We start from the raw sequence: 18146 nt of genomic DNA, 5'->3' as shown, positions 1-18146 counted from the left end.
GTCTGTGACTGGCTGCCAGCCCTCGAGTGCGCGTGCAGGCCTGCTAGCCCGTCGACAAGCCAGGCACGACGCGTCGGGTAGGCAGTCTTAGTGACCTGCACGTTGTCCGGGAGAAACGCGATTCGGCCAACGACGACAACAATAAACACCTTTTGGGTAGACGATTCGCCTGTGTTTCACCGACCGCGCCCCGAGAAAACGTGGGCTGCAGGTGCGAGGTTATCGATTGCTAGCCGCCAAGGCGCGAGACGAGGCCGAGGCGGTGGCGTGGGCAGCGTCAAGTCAACACCACGCCCATACATACACAACACACCAGCATCGCGTAAACACCTCGCGTGCATAGTGGCTTCTTGCCGCCATGCCACCGTGCCATCCACATACTTAGCCTCGCCGGCCACACGCACCCCGCACCCTTCCAAAGGCGCCCTCCCGTCTGCAAAGAGAATCAAACACGCCACCCTCATGATTGGACACCAGCCTCGACATGCACATCGCCAAATAAAGACACTGTTTCATTCTGCTCCACTTGCTCCCCCCATGTTTCCACGCTGCCATGAACAAGAACACCTATTGGATACAAAGCCAAACACATCCTCTCCTTCCCGCCCTCTTGCATGCCCCCCCACTCTTGCTTCCGCTTTCCGCACCCGCTTGAGACCTCTGTCGCGGCCCAAGCATCTTCCTGGCCATTCTATGGCCCTCTACAACTGCTGCACTGTCGATCCGCGGCCGGACTCTCCCCTGTTCTGCCCACTGACCACACCCCCCTCTCATCGTCTCTTTTCGTCTGCGAATCCAGACCCGCCTTCGGGCACGGGAGGTGGTTGGTAACTGCCCCGATACCCATTGATGGGCGGAAGGTCCTGTCCAACTGCGTCTTCGTAGCTCGGTGGTGCATCCTCATATGACGGTGCATTTTGAGCGTGTACCGGCTGCCCGGCAAACGCGTTGTTGTTGTTGGCAAAACCCACTTGTGGTGAGGGCGGAGTATGCAGAGCCTGTCCATGCTGCGGAATGTGAAGTGTGGCCGGCTTCCCGGCTGCTTGTGCATTGAACCCAGCCTCCAGCAATGCTTTTGGAGGCGCAATGCCCGAAAACACCTTGACTGGCAATCTGAGCGGCAAGACAATGAGCTGGTCCTCTCCATGCTTGTAGCTCCCATAGCCCAGGCCAACCCGGATTTCCAACTCGTAGAAGCGAGACAGATTGCACGTGGTGAAGCTGGGTGATACAGTATTGGGCACCGTCTTGCCAGACCAGTACTCGGGATTGATTGGAACTTCAGTGTCTATGGCGTCTGTTGGCGACCCAAGTGGTATCGCCATGTTGCTGAAAGAACACAATATCCAGCTGTTCGACTCTGTGCGCGACACTTCATGTGCTTTTACTCGCGTATATCCAATCAGCTCAATCTGCAGCATTTGCAGGTATATGTTCTTGCTGCGAGGGCTAACGTTCTTGATAAGCACGCGTAGCGGAAGGTCTTGATTGATTGTAAGAATGGCAGGGTTTGGCAGTCGTGCATCAAGAGCTACGCGTGGCCCCATACTGCCCGGCGGCTGTGCAGACCGCATGCTTGCCGAAGAACTCTTACGGTCCAGGAAGCTGGGCATCTTGCTTGCTGCTACGCTCACCGCATTCTCCAAGAACTCATGCTGCCTTCTTGCATATGCCTCGCCGTCTGTCCGCTCTGGCCGAGGTGGTTCAATGGGAAGAAACGTAAAGTTTGCAATTGCTCGCGGGTTCTCCTTGAAGAACGACGGCCTACTGACCGTCACCTTGACAAAGTAACGTATCTCCGCCTCGCCAGGAAAGCCACTCAAAGTGGGCGGTAGTGTAGCCTTGATGTGCTGCGTTGGTGTCTTTGCGAACTCGGGAATTGTATTCGAAAACGAAACGGTCGAAATTGGGTTGTTTGTTTGTTGGCATTGCGTATTCATAGGGAGCTGTGGTCAACGTTAGCTCTCTGCATGACTGACATTAGGCATGCAGCATTCTTCGCACCTTGAATTGAAACGGATATTCATATGTGCCAGCATTGATGGTAAAAGCTGATTTGGGATTGATGTCTTCCGGACGCACATTGGTTGGCCATACCAACAGCGTCTGGTATAGGAACTTGTGTATTTCTAAGACGGGTCTCTGCTTGTCGGGTCTATTTGGATGTACGGGCGCCAACAGCCGGGTCCTGCTCTCGCCCTCGAGCTTGACGATGATGCTGCTGAGGTTCGTCGGATTCGGCACGCGCAAAGAGACCTTGCCTTGTATCACATCGAGATTGGTATAGTGATCGTGCGGGTGCTCCAGCACGATGTTGACAATCATGTTGGGCCGAGGTATGCTGACTGCGTTGTCGGGTCAGGCTTCAACGTGTCGTGACTGCGCGCGGTGGGAAGAAAGTCGCAAACTTTATCGAGGCAGGAGCAACATGTCAAGGTCAGAAACTAGACTGGTGCAGTACAGGCCAAACCAAATGCATTGGCGACATTTCTCATGCAGCGGCTAAGCCCGAATTACGCGTGTCACGTCTTGAGGGCGTTTGTGATCACAGCCTGAAATATGTCGCAAAACGGATGCCTGCGGGGGTTCTTTTGGCAGCCTCCCCCGCAGACGTCATGGCGTGAGCTTTGCACCGATAACACCATGGTAATGACAGACTTGCGCCCACCATATACAACTAGATGTATCAATTAATCATCATATGTCTTGCCTGTTTCCCCGTTTTTCCATCCTCAATACATGCGCATCCCTCGAGGTGCCATTTTCCTATGCTGGATGACTTGCAGTATGACACAGCCCCATCTACAGCCGCAGTTCCGGCGGAAGCCAGCCACCCCTGTCTGATTGCAGTATCGTACTTCGGCGCAGCAAGGGACCCATTTGCGGCTGATCCGGCAAGGGTTGGATGGATTTTGTCTTTTTGGAATAATAAATTCCAAGCTGTTCAACGACTTCGACTTGCGCAAACAAAACAGCCATTGCTATCATGCCTGAATTGGGTTGATCAGCTGACGGCATTCCGTCTGCATGCTATCGTATCCAAGCGATTACAAGTCTTCCTTTGCTAGCATATCTAGATAGTATCAGCAAAAGTCTTAGAGTGATCCGACTATGGACTGCCTACCGCAGATGTCAAGATAGAATGCAATGGCGTTGAAACTAGAGCATGGTCAGCTTCACCTCAAACCACAGACAAACTCGGTTATGCATACTTGCGCTTGCTGCCGGTAAGCTCCCAAAAGAACCACTTCAACCGGTTCGTCCAGTTGATCAAGTCCAGATGGCTCACACCAATCAGCGTACCTTTGTAGTCACCCCATCTGCTTGATTCTACACTTTTCAACTGCTTAGCCGTTTTCCCATGCACATGCTCAAGCCCATCTAAACATACCTAACTAACCCGTCATTTACGCCCTCAATGGGCTTGATAATTGCGTGTGATGGTGCAAATATGGACCACCGGCTGGGCTCCAAGGATGCGCCATACGAGTAATACTTGACATCAGCTATGTCTGGAGTCCTAGGGTTGAAGCTTGTCCTCATATATTCCTGTGTAAGCTGCGAGAACGCCCCCGTTTCAAGTCCAAAGTACTCCATAGCCTTGTAGATACGTTTGATCCGGCGAGCTAGACGAGTCAGTACAGGGCTTCAGGAGATCTCATAGACATACGGCCAATGGTCTCAAACATGTAGTCTGCGAATGCCGAGCCCCTGTGAGGTGTAGCTATAGTGGTCAAAGAGAGGACCTTGAAATCTGTCGGCCGAAGAAGGCTAATCATGTATCGTGAATCGAGTCCTCTGTTATAACTTAGCACATGCTTGTTGCTCAAGAACGCATGTTGTTACCCCTAGCCAATCGTCAGTCAGTTAATGCCATGCCAGTAGTATCATGTCTCATACCATGCTATGTCTGTCATGCGTTAGCAACATATCCATCATACTTTTTGATCTAGACTTTTCACTTACGCAATGATGTTAACTTGCTTGCCCTTGGCTTTGAGTGCGATGCTCTCTGCCAGCTTCGCCGATCTGTTCTCTATACTTCCACTTGGTGGAACAGCGGCGACGATGACTTCAATGCCTTTCTTTGCCAATGCATCTGTGATGCCTCGCCAGTACTGAATACCAGGTATAAACTGGCCTGCTAGGCGCAGTTCATCAAACCCTAGTAGGCCATGGGCAAGGACTATAGTGTTTTTCTGCCAGGGTCAGAAGAGATGATGCAGGGTAGATCTGCATGCATACGGGAGCATCTAGACGGCATTAGCTGCTAGCCCTTGGGCTGACGAATGGTTTGTGCGGAAGTACCATATTTTTCGCGCAGCACAGCAAACTCATCCACAATTTCGCGACCTGCACCGGGTATGCGCGGATCTTCTTTGCGCCATTGCGAGCTACTGAACTGGCGGCAATACGTAGAAGTTGGCTTGGCAAGGATGTGCAGCGGCCTGGATGCAGGAGAGCGCAAAGTCGTTCGAATACATGTTCCAATCATCGGATCATACAGCGTGTTGAGTGGCAATTATGAGATGCGCTCAAGTTTGAGGTTGCACTCCATGTATGACGTAGGCACATTAGCGAACGTGGGCCAGGGTCCGTGACAGCATGGAGAAGCTCACAGCTGAACATGCAACAGGTACTGATAGATGCTGGCGTATCGCATGTCTCTCATGAAAGCAACATAACTTTGAAAACATGTGCCGGGTCTTGTGTTCCAAATACGGGCATGGATCTGGGAACTTGGTTGTAGGATCCAAGCTAGTGGTACGCGCAGATAACCAAACACAACAGGCACTGCTGATGTCATCATAGGGAACCTATGTACTTCACTTGATACATAATGAGACTCTTCTCATAGTGTCTCGTATATTGCATTCAAACCAGAAAGTGTAGTTGAACCTTGGCACTGCAAGGTGCTGTACAGGAAACACCGCTTGCAACGCTGCTCAAAGTGCTCGACTCTTTGACAATAGATGCTCTTGATTACCCGCTTGCATCTCCGAAGGACTGCCCGCCTCTATCCGCCCTTATTTCTTTGGTGGCTCTGGGTGTGCGCTGATGACGGCCTCAATCAACTGGTCAACAACCTTTCCACCTGACTTGTTGCCAATCTCCTCAATCTCCTTGATCTTGGCATCAGTGTCCTTCTTTGCATCCTCTTCGGCCTTTTGGTTGCCTGAGCTGTGCTGCACTGTTGTCAGCATTCTGAATGTCCCATACATATTGACATAGCTCGACCACGTACCTCCTTCTCAAACTTCTGGTACTCGGCCTCCTTCTCGTTCCTGTAATCGTCGATTTCCTTTTGCGCTTCGTTTCGAGCGTCCTTTACGCGCTTGGTGCGGTCTAGGCTGGTTAGAGCGGTGCTTTGGTCGGGTGTATGCAGTCTGATTTACATTCTCTTGCTATTCTGGTGTCAGCGATTGCTTCTGGGAGCTATTTGCGGAGGCAACATACCTTGCTGGACGATCTTCTGGGCTTCACGCTCGGCCTATGTACCATGTAAGCTATGGTGGAGGTGATGGTGGGCTGCGCAGGCTTACATCGAGCAGGGTCTGGATACCCGCAGAGTTTTGGGCGGACTATGGAGGTCAGCATCTTCCGAGATATTGCGCGCGCTGCCCAGCTCACCATCTTGAGTATTTGTATTGTGGAGTTGGTGGTTATGTCAAGGTAGAGTTGCGGAGAGGCATGATGCAGCCGGCGAGCTTGGCGGACGCTGCATTTGTGGTCCAAGCTCCTTGCCGCCTCAGGTTTCCCTTGCAGGTTTTGAGAATTTCAAAAAAGTGTTTTTGACCTCAACCTGCGCACCACTCGACGGTCTCTACAATGTCCCGGGCATCGCAAATCACATTGGCGACCACATGCGTCACTGCAGTTGGCATCGTCGCATTCGTGCATTGGTCGCAAAAGGCCGACAAAGCCGTCAGTACTGCCCGCATCCGGATGCAGCATGGAAACCAATTCTAACACGGATTAATCAGGCCATGCACATGGGAGTTGTGCGAGACTTTGAGCAACAAAGAATCAAGCGGGAACGTCAGGCCGACTTTGAGATGCAGCGAGAACTCGAACAAGAATACAGGAAATACCAGACGGTATCAAATGGCGGAGGACCCGAACCACGGCAAGACCGAGGACCGGGACGATGATGCTTCACATGGTCACTTTACTGTACTGCTACCACTCCACCCCACTCCAATTGCACCCATGACTGAAGAGCATGTGGCCGCACCAGCCCCCGCCATGCACCCTGATTGCGCCACCACCCTTTGGTCCAGCGCATTGGACCGGAGTCAGCATAGCCTCACACTGGTTGTAGAACCAACATCGCGGAAGACACGCTTAGGCGAGGGGGTACAAGGCAACGCTCAGCATCAGACGCTATACCAATTGTCAATCAACAAGCTGCATCGTTTGTTCGGGTGCTTCAAGACGATGTGTGCAACGTTGAAGCAACTTGAAGTTGCGTCACAGTCTCCCAAGAAACAGGCGACCAGGAGATAGACGAGTTGATATACAAAAAAGTCAATGGTATGGCCACAGCGATCAAGTGTCGCTTAGCGTTGGGTGCCCTGCGTGCTCCAGTGATTGCCTAGCAGTGCTTAAACACAACGTGCCAAGCGACCCCAACAATGACACCGCTCACCGGTAGATTGATTTCCTCGGCGCGCTGAATGAGGTCACCCCGCGATACGCCCCGTGCACTTTTGCACACGAGCGGCGCTGATTGACGGGCGGAGACTGTTGTATCTACCGGCCAGCACAAAGACATCGAGGCGCAATGACACAAGTGCGCCTGAGCTGGCAGCCGTGATTTGTTAGCTGCTGCGCGGTGATGGTATTTTGGCCACACGGTTCGGGTTGAAGCGTTGTCTTGGCGTTAAGATGGATCACCATGAGGTCATGTCAAACCCTAGATTTTGTTCGGTGCATCACGCATTGCCTGCGTCAGGATACACAGTAAGGCTGCAAACGACTGGGGAAACGTGCATGTATACATTTGGGCCTGGGTCCCAAACGGCTTTGCAGAAATATGTATGTGCATTCACCTAAGCTTTTTTGCGACAAGACTGCGCAGCCTTTCAGCTGGAGCTCGCTTGCGGCCTTATTCTGGCCCTTTTGGCCTTGAGTCCCAAGGGCTAATCTGCACAGCTCATCAGCACAGGCAACGCGAGTGAAATTAGCCTCGAGATAGGCGGCGTTCATTGCCACGACAAGTCAGGCATTCACACCACAATCGCCTGCCAAGGATGGCTAGAAGAAGGTGGTGGCGCGGAACAGTTGGCTCTATGCTTGGATGACGCACAGGCACACTGCCCATCCCCAGGGTCCGCCTGTCCGCCTCCCTTGTCTACCTTACATTAAAGAACCGCGCTTGCCTCTTTGTCTTTGCCCATTCACGTGTATACATACATAACTATCCCTTCCCTCTTCCCGTGTCCTAAACTTCGACACAAACATTGAGTAGCAAGCCTCTATACCTTGCTCTATATCACTACCTATCTGTTTGATAGTCTTGGCACCCTTGGTCTAAATACTCCGGCCTGGCGTCTTAGTGTCGCACATTACACACGCCACCAACCGTACTGCAGTTCCACATCGACTTCGTCATGAAGGCCTCACAGTTCCTCGCCTACCTATTGGCATCGCAAGCAGTCAGCGCCGCTTCAATACCTGAATTTAGCAATGCGCTCAACGTCCTCGAAGAGCGCCGCGTCGTTCCTGCATCGGAAGTCGTCTCCCCAGACCACACGCTAGAGCGCCGCAAGGGCGGTGGTGGACGTGGCGGGGGCAGTAGTGGAGGCAGCAGCGGGGGCAGCAGCAGCGGTGGCAGTGGTAGCAGTAGTGGCGGAGGCCGAGGTAGTAGCAGCAGCAGCGGCAGCGGCAGCAGTGGACGAACCTCTCCCACATCCAACACCGGTGGCTCTACAAGGGGAGGCTCAGGCGCATCACGCTCTTACGGTGGAGGACGATACTACGGTGGTGGCGCTGCAGTACCTTATTCAGCCGGAAAGAAGACTCCAAAGGGTCTTTCACCCGGCCTCTTGCTCGCGCCCGCCGCAGTCCTCCTCATCATGCCCGGTCTCTGGCTGTACAGCGTCTACCCATACTACTACAACAACCCCTACCGCTTCTACAACCAATCCGCTACCAATGATGACAACGACAACGACAGAAGGAGATCGCTCTGGGCCCGCCAGACACAGGGCCGCAATGAGACGCTGCCTGTTATGTGTCTCTGCCAGGAGTTCAGCGTTTGCGGCTGCGACGAAAACGACGACCAGCAGTATCTCGATGGTCTGGTTGGCAATGGTAGCTACGCCGCGCTCAACAAGTCGCTAATCACCGTTTCCGATGTCAATGGCACTAAGACTCTTGTCCTCAACGGCACCTTGCCCAATGGCACCACGGCGCCTGGCGGTGAGGGTGCAGCTGCTAGCTTGACAGCTGGCAACCTTGCTGGCTACTACGCTGTTGCTCTACTTGTCGTTGCTGGTGTCATGTTGTAGAAATGGATATCCCATTGCGCATCCGCCATTACAGTGCCCTTTCATATCCTTTGCTTGTTTTCTTTATTTCGTGTCATGACCGACACCCCCCCTGTACTTTTACAACGAAGTTACGATTCTCTGAACGCTATAGGAGCGTTGTTTTTGAGCCCAAACGACATTTGGTCTCGGCTGGTTAGTCCATGGGATCCGGGGTCCATAAATCGGCTTGAATTATACCCTCATGCTGCGTTATTTTTCTTACTTTTTGCTTGAATTGATACGGTGGAGATATTAGATTATTCTTGAATAGGATCAGTACACAAACTGTCATTCTCAAGTTTTTGTTTTCTTTTCGTGAAGATCATGCCACAATACGACAGCGAGACTTGTCATATTGAAATCTTACTAAAGACCAGTAGTCGTGTTATTGTGTGATTCCTCTTACTGGCTAATATCAGAAGATGTATCCAAAGTTAGAAGTCATGTTGTATTTTCGAAAATTGCAGGCAAAAAATCAGCAAATGCCGCGCTGGGAAATTTAGACGACAAGTGGTAAACGTTACACGGTACGTTTCTTTTTCCTGGTGCTCGGGTAACAATACATATAGAAATCCGCTGTATGCTGCTAGTTATAATGCGAGCTTTCTCCATTCGTTGCTTTGCTGGCCATGTGTAGGCGTTGCTTTGCTGGTTGCGTGTGTGGACGTGCATGTTGAATTCCAATTCTGGGAAGATGAGACTCACAAAATTCCTTGTGAATATCTAACTGAATGGCCTCAGAAGTTGAAAAATGTTACATAGAGATGGAGAGAAAATAAAATAAAATAAACCCCCCCACTTGTGTCGGCAATTTGGACCTAAAGGTAGCAGTGCCGTGCTGCCAAAGCTTCCCTTGACAAGAAAGGAGGAATGCCTGATGGTTCTTCTATTGAGTTGGTGAAGCCTGGGTGACGAAAACAACGGATATAGGAAGCGAAGACGTTGCGCATATTCAATAATGAATGATAAATCATCGTGCTACTGTTTGACGACTACCAACGTCGGACAAACGCGAATCTTGCTGCTTTTATGACGTAGTGGGAGTTGAGTGAATCTGATGATGTTGAATAAAGGCGGTGTGCATTGCCAGCTATTCCCGTAAGCTTGTGTGCACATTCATCGGTCACTGATGTTGGCGATAGTCGTACGAGTCGTGCAAGCCCACATTTTACTCAGATTCCGGTGAGTGCAAAGCGTTGCAGTATCGGTATGAGAAATCAACCCGAGGGAGTACGCCTCGCTACTAATTCTAAGTGCGCTGGCCTCTGGTCATGACTAGGGAGATTGCACTTGGAGTGTACTGCATAGCATGCAGGTCAGCTGACGTAGTAGGGAGTTGCCTTGACCTGAAGTATCATATGCAAAGTGTGCTTATTAGGGTAACTTGTCGCGAACTCTAGTTTCGAAAACATTCTTTAAATACTGAGTATGCGTTGTTGGAATTTGATAGGACGCCTTTCCTGACAAAAGAATACGACAATGCTATTGCTGCATTGTCATCTCGGGTGGCGTCTTGCGCCTTGGCGTATTGGTAATCGTGTTGGCATGATCTGCCACATTGGCGCTGGAACTAAACCACCACTCGGAGGTTGCGAAGACCATGGTGTGTGTGGGGATGCCGCATATTTGCTTGTAACAGTAAATCGGCACGCATCTTGCAGACTACAACAACCGATCAAGAACCGCCACTTGCCGATGCCGTTGCTGATTCATAGCCAACAAAGGCAGTGTTTTATGTGTAGGCTGTGGTGCCAGTTCTTTTTTTGTTTTTTTTTGTTTTACATGCGCACATTGACGCATCGTTAGGCTCTCCATTTCTCTAACACGAGTTAATTGTGGTTCGAAAGCCGACTGAAGAGCCTCAGCCAACCGACTCTGTTGATTCGGTATTTTCGTTTCAACAGTCCATCAAGATGGTTCGACTCTTAGGTCCGTACAAGCACATTTGGGGTATCCTCCTCCCTCCATACTTTTATTAGTAACGGAGCTAAAGAGGCTAAGGCCCTGATGACTCCGAGAGAATGTCTTCTGAAAGAGGTAAATTTATCCTATGACTAGGATGGCCGCAGGGTTCAATTGCCTTGGCGAGGTATAGGAAACAGATAGGCTGGCGTCTACAAGGACTTCGCCGATAGGCGTGTATGCTTCGACGTAGGCAGTGCTGCGTGAGACTGGCATACCGCCACCACGTGATGGCAGATGACGGGATAGTGCATAGGGCTGCATGTTGCCCACAGGCAGAACTGCGCCGGTGGCGGTGATTTCAGCCCTAAGACGATTCCCGATGTTCTGATGGAGCGATCGGCAAACAGCGATGGATTACCGGCCTCTTGTGCTAGTTGTGGCGAAGCGATGGGATGTTGGCGAGAGGCCCACATAAGGCGGTACCAGCGGTGTACCTGCCTGCCAGCCATGTGTTTATGATACCGTTCGCCAGACGAATACAGAAACTTACTCAATGATAGTATGAATCGACGTCGAACTAAAGAGTGAGATGAGCCGCTATGGTCGACTCTTGAAATAGATGTGCTGCCTATGTGGATGCGCAACGTACGTTGATGTGCAGATGCGCAAGCCCATAGGCAGCACTCAGCTGGTCAGCTCGAAGCTCTGGATGATATCAAAGGTCCATGCACTTCGTGGGGGAGGGGGGGGTGGGAGAGGAGCGGATTCTGTGATATTGTAGAGAACGGAAACTGATCACGTATGCATGGCATGGACAAAGAACTGGGCCATGGTCGGTATGGCCCCGAGGTTGGAAGAGGACAACAGCTCAAGATACGTACGTTAGTAATGCCCCACTAATAGTAGTGTGTAGGTGTCGGCCTTCTTGGCGGCCGTCAAACCGGTTCTCTTCCGCGCCCACGCACGACGTTGAACCCCCAACCTCGACAACCCACGTCCGTGGGCAAACGACGGCCTCCCTCGCACAATGGACCTCAAAAGTGATTCGAGCTTCACCGGACATATCAATCGCAGCCGAACAGCCCGGCGCCTGCTCATGGCGCGCGACATGTCCGACCCAGCACTCTACGTCACTTGCCTCTTGTTCTCACCCATGACCAGCACGCTATGTCAAAACATGTAGCTGACCCTGTCCGTCCAGGCTGTCAGATACAAGGTCACGCACGGATCGTTATTCTAGTGTCAACATTCTACGAACCAGCTTGATGGGGCCCTGCAAGCTACCCTTTGATGGCTAGTATGGTCTGTGCATTGCAGGGGGTTTCCGCCGCCCCCATGTGCAATCACTATCTCCGTAGACACTTGTCCGCCTTTTTGCTTTGCTGCACTCCTTGGCCATCATTTGGTGAAATGCTGAGCAATTCGGAGTCCATCACATGGTTTCAGCCACGGGCCAATAATGTTCAGAGGCGCACAATTAACACCAGCTGAAAGACTCCAACAGGCGACCTCTTAAACCCCTGCCCTATCCAAACACCCAGGCTTTCCTGCCAGTCCGACAAGCCAATGGCCAAAACGGTTTGCTAGCTACCTTTGAGAAGCCCGTTGGAGCGTCTTCCGGCTGACTGCGCACTTGTCCTTACCCGTCCTTTCCGTTTGCATAGCCGACATGACATGCAGTAAGTCGACGATGCATCCGCAGTATGACCCACACTCTGCTTCGTAGTCTACATCATCGCCTTACATCTTGCTATATAGGCCACTGTCGCCTGGTCGAGTCAGGAACCACTCCAAACACCACTTTACCCTCATCAACTATCTCTTTGTTGTTTTGCTTGCGTTCAAGCCATTCCTTCAAAAGCTGCTCTCGATTTTAGACACCGAAAAGAACCCATCGCCACGCACGGTCCCAAGAATGTGTTATCAGGTCGTCGAACGCTACTCGGTCTGCCGATGTCTATACTACAAACACGCCATCGATCCGTGTGCTGCTCATGGACAGCGAGGACATATGGTCCAGGAAAAGACGGTTCTTGTAGGCTATGCTTGCAATACACATAGTAGCCACCGACCCAACATCGCCTACCACGCTGGTGTTCATCCAGATTCTGGCTATGGAAGCAATCCATATTGTTTTGGTCCTTTACGATGAGAGAGCAACATAACCCCAACACTGGCCCAAGAACGGCCATGGAAATCCTTCTAAAATATCGTCTACCAACTCACTCGGCTCCTTGGCCTCTTCGAGCGGGTCACTCGGCGCCAAACCCCACAGCACTGTTGCTTTGCGTCTCTTTGTGCACTTGGAAATGCATGCATCGGTACGGAGTTATCTACAGTCATGACATTATCATGACAGGTCAAATGTATGAGTACAATGGACAGTCGGCGTTTGGATTGGGCTGTAAGATACATCAGGAGGATTTGGGAAGCTTTTTTTTTCCACAAATATCTGGCTGGCACTAGGAGAATCATGGACGGTAAAGCCGCTCCACTTACTTTAGTCTCTGTCGGTACCAACATCATAGCGTTCGTTCCAATATCGCTACATTATTATTCTTACAACTCGCCCAAATCTGCCTTGCGCGGGATGACAGCAACGCTATTCCCAAATGGAAAAATTCTCCGTGCCTAGTCCTGACGTTCTGGTGCGAATGTGCTGCAGGCTAACCAAATGTTGTCCAACTGAAGTATCATGGAGGTTGACGGCCGCATCCAAAGTTCACTAGACGTCATCTTGGCCAAGCAGGCCCACCCTTGAGGCACGTGCGCGTACTACGTTACCGCCTCTTGCCGTACCAAACGTCCTTCCAGACCCTTACCACTCGCCTGTTTCGTCGGTCTGAGAAGCGCCACTTCCCACTCCACGTTTCTACTAAATCACGTAACAATCTCTCGCTACTCCATATGTCGACCTTGTTCCGCTCCCACTGGACCGTTTACTCGCGCTTCGGCCTTTTCCGAATCTGCCGGTCAACGTCCTTCGGCATCTCCATGGCTCGGCCGTTCGGCTTACATATGTCCTCATATACTAGCTGTGGTGCCAGGACTAACTTGGGCGCATACGCAAGCGCACATGTCATTCGCTTAGACAACGTATCTACAAACCCTCCGTTGCTCCGCTGCTGCTGAGAGTTTCGGTCAACGCATGTCTCCGAAAATGCGAAGACGCGGTAAAAGCGTATCGTGCTCTACCAGCGAGGATCGCAGGTTTACCAACTCGAAGTATCCACATGACTTCCTATATTTAGGGCCAGGGCTGGTGTGGCTGTTCCAAGGTCATAGCTCATGAGCTAGGCATCCAATCCTCCTGGCTCGTGGTTGGTGGACCCTGGTTGTTACTCTTACCTGCTGGCTAGACGTTGAATATTGCAGTTACTGCAATCTTTGCGCGCCAATCAGGACTCTAGGTCTCGTTGTTTCAAAGCCCGTTGCCTCTCCAACTCGCAACATGTCGATGTATAGAGCTTTTTGATTCTTGACCGGCTGCCTGGCCCTGCTCAGTTCCCTGTCAGCCTCCAAGCCCGAACCAATTACTGGCAACGGACCTTTGACCGGCTTGAGGCTCTAAGGAACCATCGCTTTCCTATTTCATATTGCCACAGCCTAGTTGTATAAGGCTGAGCATGTCATTACCGCATTTGGTCATAGTACAAGCTGGTCCCGAGAAGTATCCCAACAATCGGTACCGAGTAGCATAGCTGACTTTGTGGGCCTGAACCGATGGCTTCAAATCGATTGCCCGGACATGGCACGGCACGACGGGTTGCGGGACCACGGTCCGGCATAGTGTATCGTCTCCAGCTCGTCGGCAGCCAAAGCTGCAAGGGTCCTTGTGTCAGCCTTGTCAGCCTTATGGCCTTGTAGCCTTCCTTTTTGATACGACTAGTTCTGCCTCTCTGCTGTACTAGTTCTTCCAAGAAGACTCGCTAAACCAACAGGTGTTGTAGTTTGATTGGTAAAGAAGTAAGCAGTAAAAAAAAACCTTGAGAGTGTTACATGCGTTACCGCCTCAGGATAGACCATCCAGTTTTGTCCATATTCCCCAGGGGTTGGTTTATCCCCTTAAATACTCGCTTAGAGCCATGTGGAGATTGTCGTCATAATCCCTCAAATGAATCGAATGGACCTACGAACACGAATGGAATCCCCTCACCCCAAGTAGATCATGTAGCAAATTACACTGGACAGTATCGTCACCACTAGACCCTTCATGCCCAGGTCGCACAATCGCAGTGAAAACATGTTCCCACAAGTCGCATTTACCTACCACCCCACCACTTACATATCTCAATGAGCCCCCCCCCCACGCTCCCTTTTTGTTTTTGTCATTTTGCCACCAAAACTCGCTCAACTCTTTCCTACCCATTTCTTGTCTTCTCAACCCTCCCCTTTTGCAAAATACATGTACGTACCACATGTTTTTCAAGGCGAGCCAATATACCCTTCATAATGCTCACGTCCCCCCCCCCCCCCCATTTCTCCTCCATCTTCCTTCTCGTATCAGGCATAACCTGCAGATATTCATGCTTACCACACAAATGTATGGTTATGCAAACAGCGAGCTGAGTAATTTCGAAACGTCTTGGGAAGCAAGCAAGCAAGCAAGAAGACATGGCCAGTCATTTCGATACAGTTTGCTTGCGTGGCTTGTTTACATCACACTGGGGTGTGTGGGGGGGTTTTGTAGGTTAAAAAAAAAAGTAGTGTTGAGAAAATAGTTGGGATTGCTTTTTTCTCTTCGAAAGGAACTATGATACTGGAAAACGCTTGGGCTTCTGTGGGTAAAAAGATGTACGGGGGAGTTTTGTGATAATACTTGAAACTTTGGGGAGTTCTTTCTTTTTTGTTTCGGTGTTGCAGCTGTGGGTTTGGAGACGGGGCTGTGGCTTTGATGAGGTGTTGGAAATAAAAGGTCCGTTCTGTAGAGTACGTTCTGGGGGAGTTGTAGTGATTACTGTTCGGCATCTGGGTTTGTGATGCTTTTTTTCCCCAGTACGTATGTGAATGGGTATGCAACGTTAAGTATTGGAGAGAGGGTGTATGGTATTACCCCTATTTCCAGATCCTCTTCGTCGTAGTAACGATGAATAATAGCTGTGTAGATGGTACTTCGAATCCATCCCATGTGAGCAATGTCTTGTGCACTTGACTCTTCTCGCAGTTATTCAAAGTCATTCAGTAAAAAAAAAAAACCATGCGATGAAAACATCACTGAGCAGGCAAGTGAGAGAGCAGGTTTATTTTCCGCGCACGAGGCCCATGCGAATTCATAGATTGGCATAACTAGTAGTAAAATCTACATGGAGCGTGCATTGGCACATTTTGAACATCTGGTCTGGGTGTCGTTACAGGATGTTCCGTTGAAACAAGATAAGCTTGTCGGTAATCATAAGCCATGAGTGAAAAAAATGAGTGCTCGTACATATCCCCCAGTCAGGAAACAGCAGCGAAAAAAGAAGAAGAACCAAGTCCGTCGTAGAAAGCGCATCCATTAGAATAAGTGAGCGGAAAGTCGAGCCTCGGAGTAAAGAGGTTGCGACGGTAATGAACAAGAAAGAGAAAGAAAGGGTCGTTATCATAATATTCACAGGAAAGAAGGAAGAATGTTGGTTGTGTTTTTCCTGTCGCACAAGATGGCGAAGGAAGGAACGGGACAAATGGCTGTCCAGGGGAAGCGGGCAGAGAAGAAGGCGCTTAGGCGCGGATGACGACACCCTGGCGGCGGGTGGTCTTCTCCTCGTACACGTACTCGTCCTCGGAAGAGCATTCGGAAGAGTCGTCTGAGTATCCGCAGCGCGCACCACCGCAATCAAGCTTGACGCGGTCACCAGCGCGGGTGATGCCGTAGCGTTCGCACGTGCAGCATGAGCTTCCAGAGCTGATACTGGACGGGCTAGAGCTGTTTGTGGAGCGGCTGGTGAGTGAGGGAACGTCGGAGTCTTCATCGGAGCTGTACTCAGAGTCGTCGGATGACTCTTCAATCTTCTGGGTGGCAAAGCGGCGGTTGAGCTCCTCCAAGGTGGTCTTGTCGTACTGGGTGTTGATGACTTGGCGGGTCTCGTGTGGTCGTTGAGGCTTGGGTGCAACGATGCGCTCTGGGCTGAGGCCACGGCCCTTGGGGATGGAAGCGGTGGATACACGGCGCGACTTGCGGTCTGCACTGGACGAGGATGACTTTGAGCTTGACTTGGCAGCGGGAATATCGATGATGTTGAGCTTGCGGCCAGTGGTAGGTTCGGTCGTGTGGTCCTTGGCGGGGTCGTGCGAGACATGGTAGCCGTCAATGATGTACTGGGAAGAAGTTAGCCTTGAAGTGAAGAGTGGTCGCTAAGAGGATAGACATACGTAGTACCAGTAGCGCTGTCCCTGCTTCAAAGTCTGTCCTTGGAACTTGAAGCATCCGACCCAGCCACCAGACTTCTTGGGGTCCTTGGAAAGCGGAAGTTGGCCTTGGTAGCCATCCCAGGAGCCGAGAAGATGTACGGTCTTGCAGTTGGAGGAAGTGCGGAGAGTGAAGTTGAGCTGGATAGCGGCCATTGTGATGTTATTTCTTTCTTTCTGTGCAGAAAACTTGTATTATGATGTAATTTTTTTCTTCTTTCGATTCGTCCGATACCAAGCTAATGGGTAGACGTCGAGATTGCTAAGGAGGCTGTGTGTATGTCGAGAGTCTCGCTAAGGGTTGCGAGATGGTGTTGTCGGTGTGATTTGGAAGTTCGTTTCGAGCAAGTAGAGCTGAGTATTACGTTGGAGTGGACCGGCCACAGAGAATTGAATTATTGCAAAAAATGGGGGGATGGGTAAAAAGGGTCGTCGGTAGTGTAGTGATTAGATGGCACCAGGCCTGAGGAGAGTAGGTAGAGGGAAGAAGGGGGAGGGGTAAAAAAAGAAGAGACAAAAAACGAACACAACAACTCTGAACTTGACACACTTGCTGAAGAAAAAAAGACGAGATGGGAGCGGCTCCAGGCCTACTTATGTATAGAGAACGCATCGCACAGCTGCTGGGCGACGATTGGGCGTGGACGAGGGGCTGACGGGCGGACATTGGACTAGGCCGCGTACGGGTCAGGCATCGGTGGATCCGGTAGCGACTGATTGATTGCGCAGTGCAACCACGCCATCTGGGCAGGGTGCAGGCCGGTAGCGGGTGTGGAGAGCAGTCTATCGAATGTACGGCGAGCGCTTGATGGTGTTGCGGGAGTGGTGGATGGCTTTGATGTGTGTAGCCGGGCGTCATTGTTCTGTGCGCTGAGTGGCCAATGTGGGCGGGGAATACACGGGTGGGCCGTCACGCAGCGCACGGACCCGGGATGAAAACATGCAGCCAATCAGCAGCGACTCTGCGTCTACCATGTGATGTCGGGATGTGCAGCCTGCAGATAAGTTTCTCTTCACACTGCATGATGGACGGGGAACTGGGCAGACGACGGATGCAGACAAATTTGCTTCCCAGGATTTTGCCTTGCTCAGCCCGCAGCATCTCCCCTCTGCCGCATGCAGACCTATTTACAGACATTGTCGGCCCATATGTCCCCGCCTTGTCCAATTGCATTGCCTTCACCATCTCCGGCTCATCACCAAATATCCCCAATTGGGAACATGGGCGGCTAATAATCTTTAGTGGCTTATCGTCCCATCCAACCACAACTGCCCATCACCAACTTCGCCCAACTGCATCCAAAGCCGCTTCGGTGGTCACAC

The 18146-nt window shown here is 51.2% G+C and overlaps 4 protein-coding genes across 4 annotated transcripts; 2 read left to right on the top strand and 2 right to left on the bottom strand.

The window, feature by feature from the left end:
• Positions 1 to 694: 694 nt before the first annotated feature.
• On the bottom strand, positions 695 to 5800 carry PSV08DRAFT_232051 (H+-ATPase G subunit-domain-containing protein). Its single transcript, XM_014222392.2, has 14 exons — positions 5632 to 5800; positions 5544 to 5582; positions 5458 to 5491; positions 5397 to 5405; positions 5246 to 5346; positions 5064 to 5186; positions 4309 to 4426; positions 3967 to 4186; positions 3900 to 3910; positions 3671 to 3799; positions 3392 to 3626; positions 3213 to 3335; positions 2005 to 2341; positions 695 to 1946 (listed from the first exon to the last, which is right to left on the bottom strand). Exons 1-14 carry the CDS (start codon positions 5632 to 5634, stop codon positions 771 to 773), a joined length of 2658 nt encoding a protein of 885 aa, XP_014077867.2. The 5' UTR covers positions 5635 to 5800; the 3' UTR covers positions 695 to 770.
• A 29-nt stretch (positions 5801 to 5829) lies between these two features.
• PSV08DRAFT_356764 (uncharacterized protein) lies at positions 5830 to 6152 on the top strand (the record flags this gene model as incomplete). The annotated part of the gene is made up of 2 exons (XM_014222391.2): positions 5830 to 5925; positions 5985 to 6152. 2 exons carry the CDS (start codon positions 5830 to 5832, stop codon positions 6150 to 6152), a joined length of 264 nt encoding a protein of 87 aa, XP_014077866.1.
• Positions 6153 to 7402: 1250 nt separating this feature from the next.
• Positions 7403 to 8827, top strand: PSV08DRAFT_338749 (uncharacterized protein). Its single transcript, XM_014222390.1, has one exon. The coding sequence runs from the start codon at positions 7614 to 7616 to the stop codon at positions 8511 to 8513; it is 900 nt and encodes a 299-aa protein (XP_014077865.1). The 5' UTR covers positions 7403 to 7613; the 3' UTR covers positions 8514 to 8827.
• Positions 8828 to 16136: 7309 nt separating this feature from the next.
• On the bottom strand, positions 16137 to 16979 carry PSV08DRAFT_374869 (uncharacterized protein; the record flags this gene model as incomplete). The annotated part of the gene is made up of 2 exons (XM_014222385.1): positions 16137 to 16733; positions 16788 to 16979. 2 exons carry the CDS (start codon positions 16977 to 16979, stop codon positions 16137 to 16139), a joined length of 789 nt encoding a protein of 262 aa, XP_014077860.1.
• Positions 16980 to 18146: the final 1167 nt, after the last annotated feature.

This window comes from Bipolaris maydis, assembly GCF_028858645.1.
Source record: "Bipolaris maydis strain C4 unplaced genomic scaffold PSV08scaffold_17, whole genome shotgun sequence".
Lineage (NCBI taxonomy): Eukaryota > Fungi > Ascomycota > Dothideomycetes > Pleosporales > Pleosporaceae > Bipolaris > Bipolaris maydis.
This window is presented reverse-complemented; position numbering and strand designations above follow the sequence as displayed.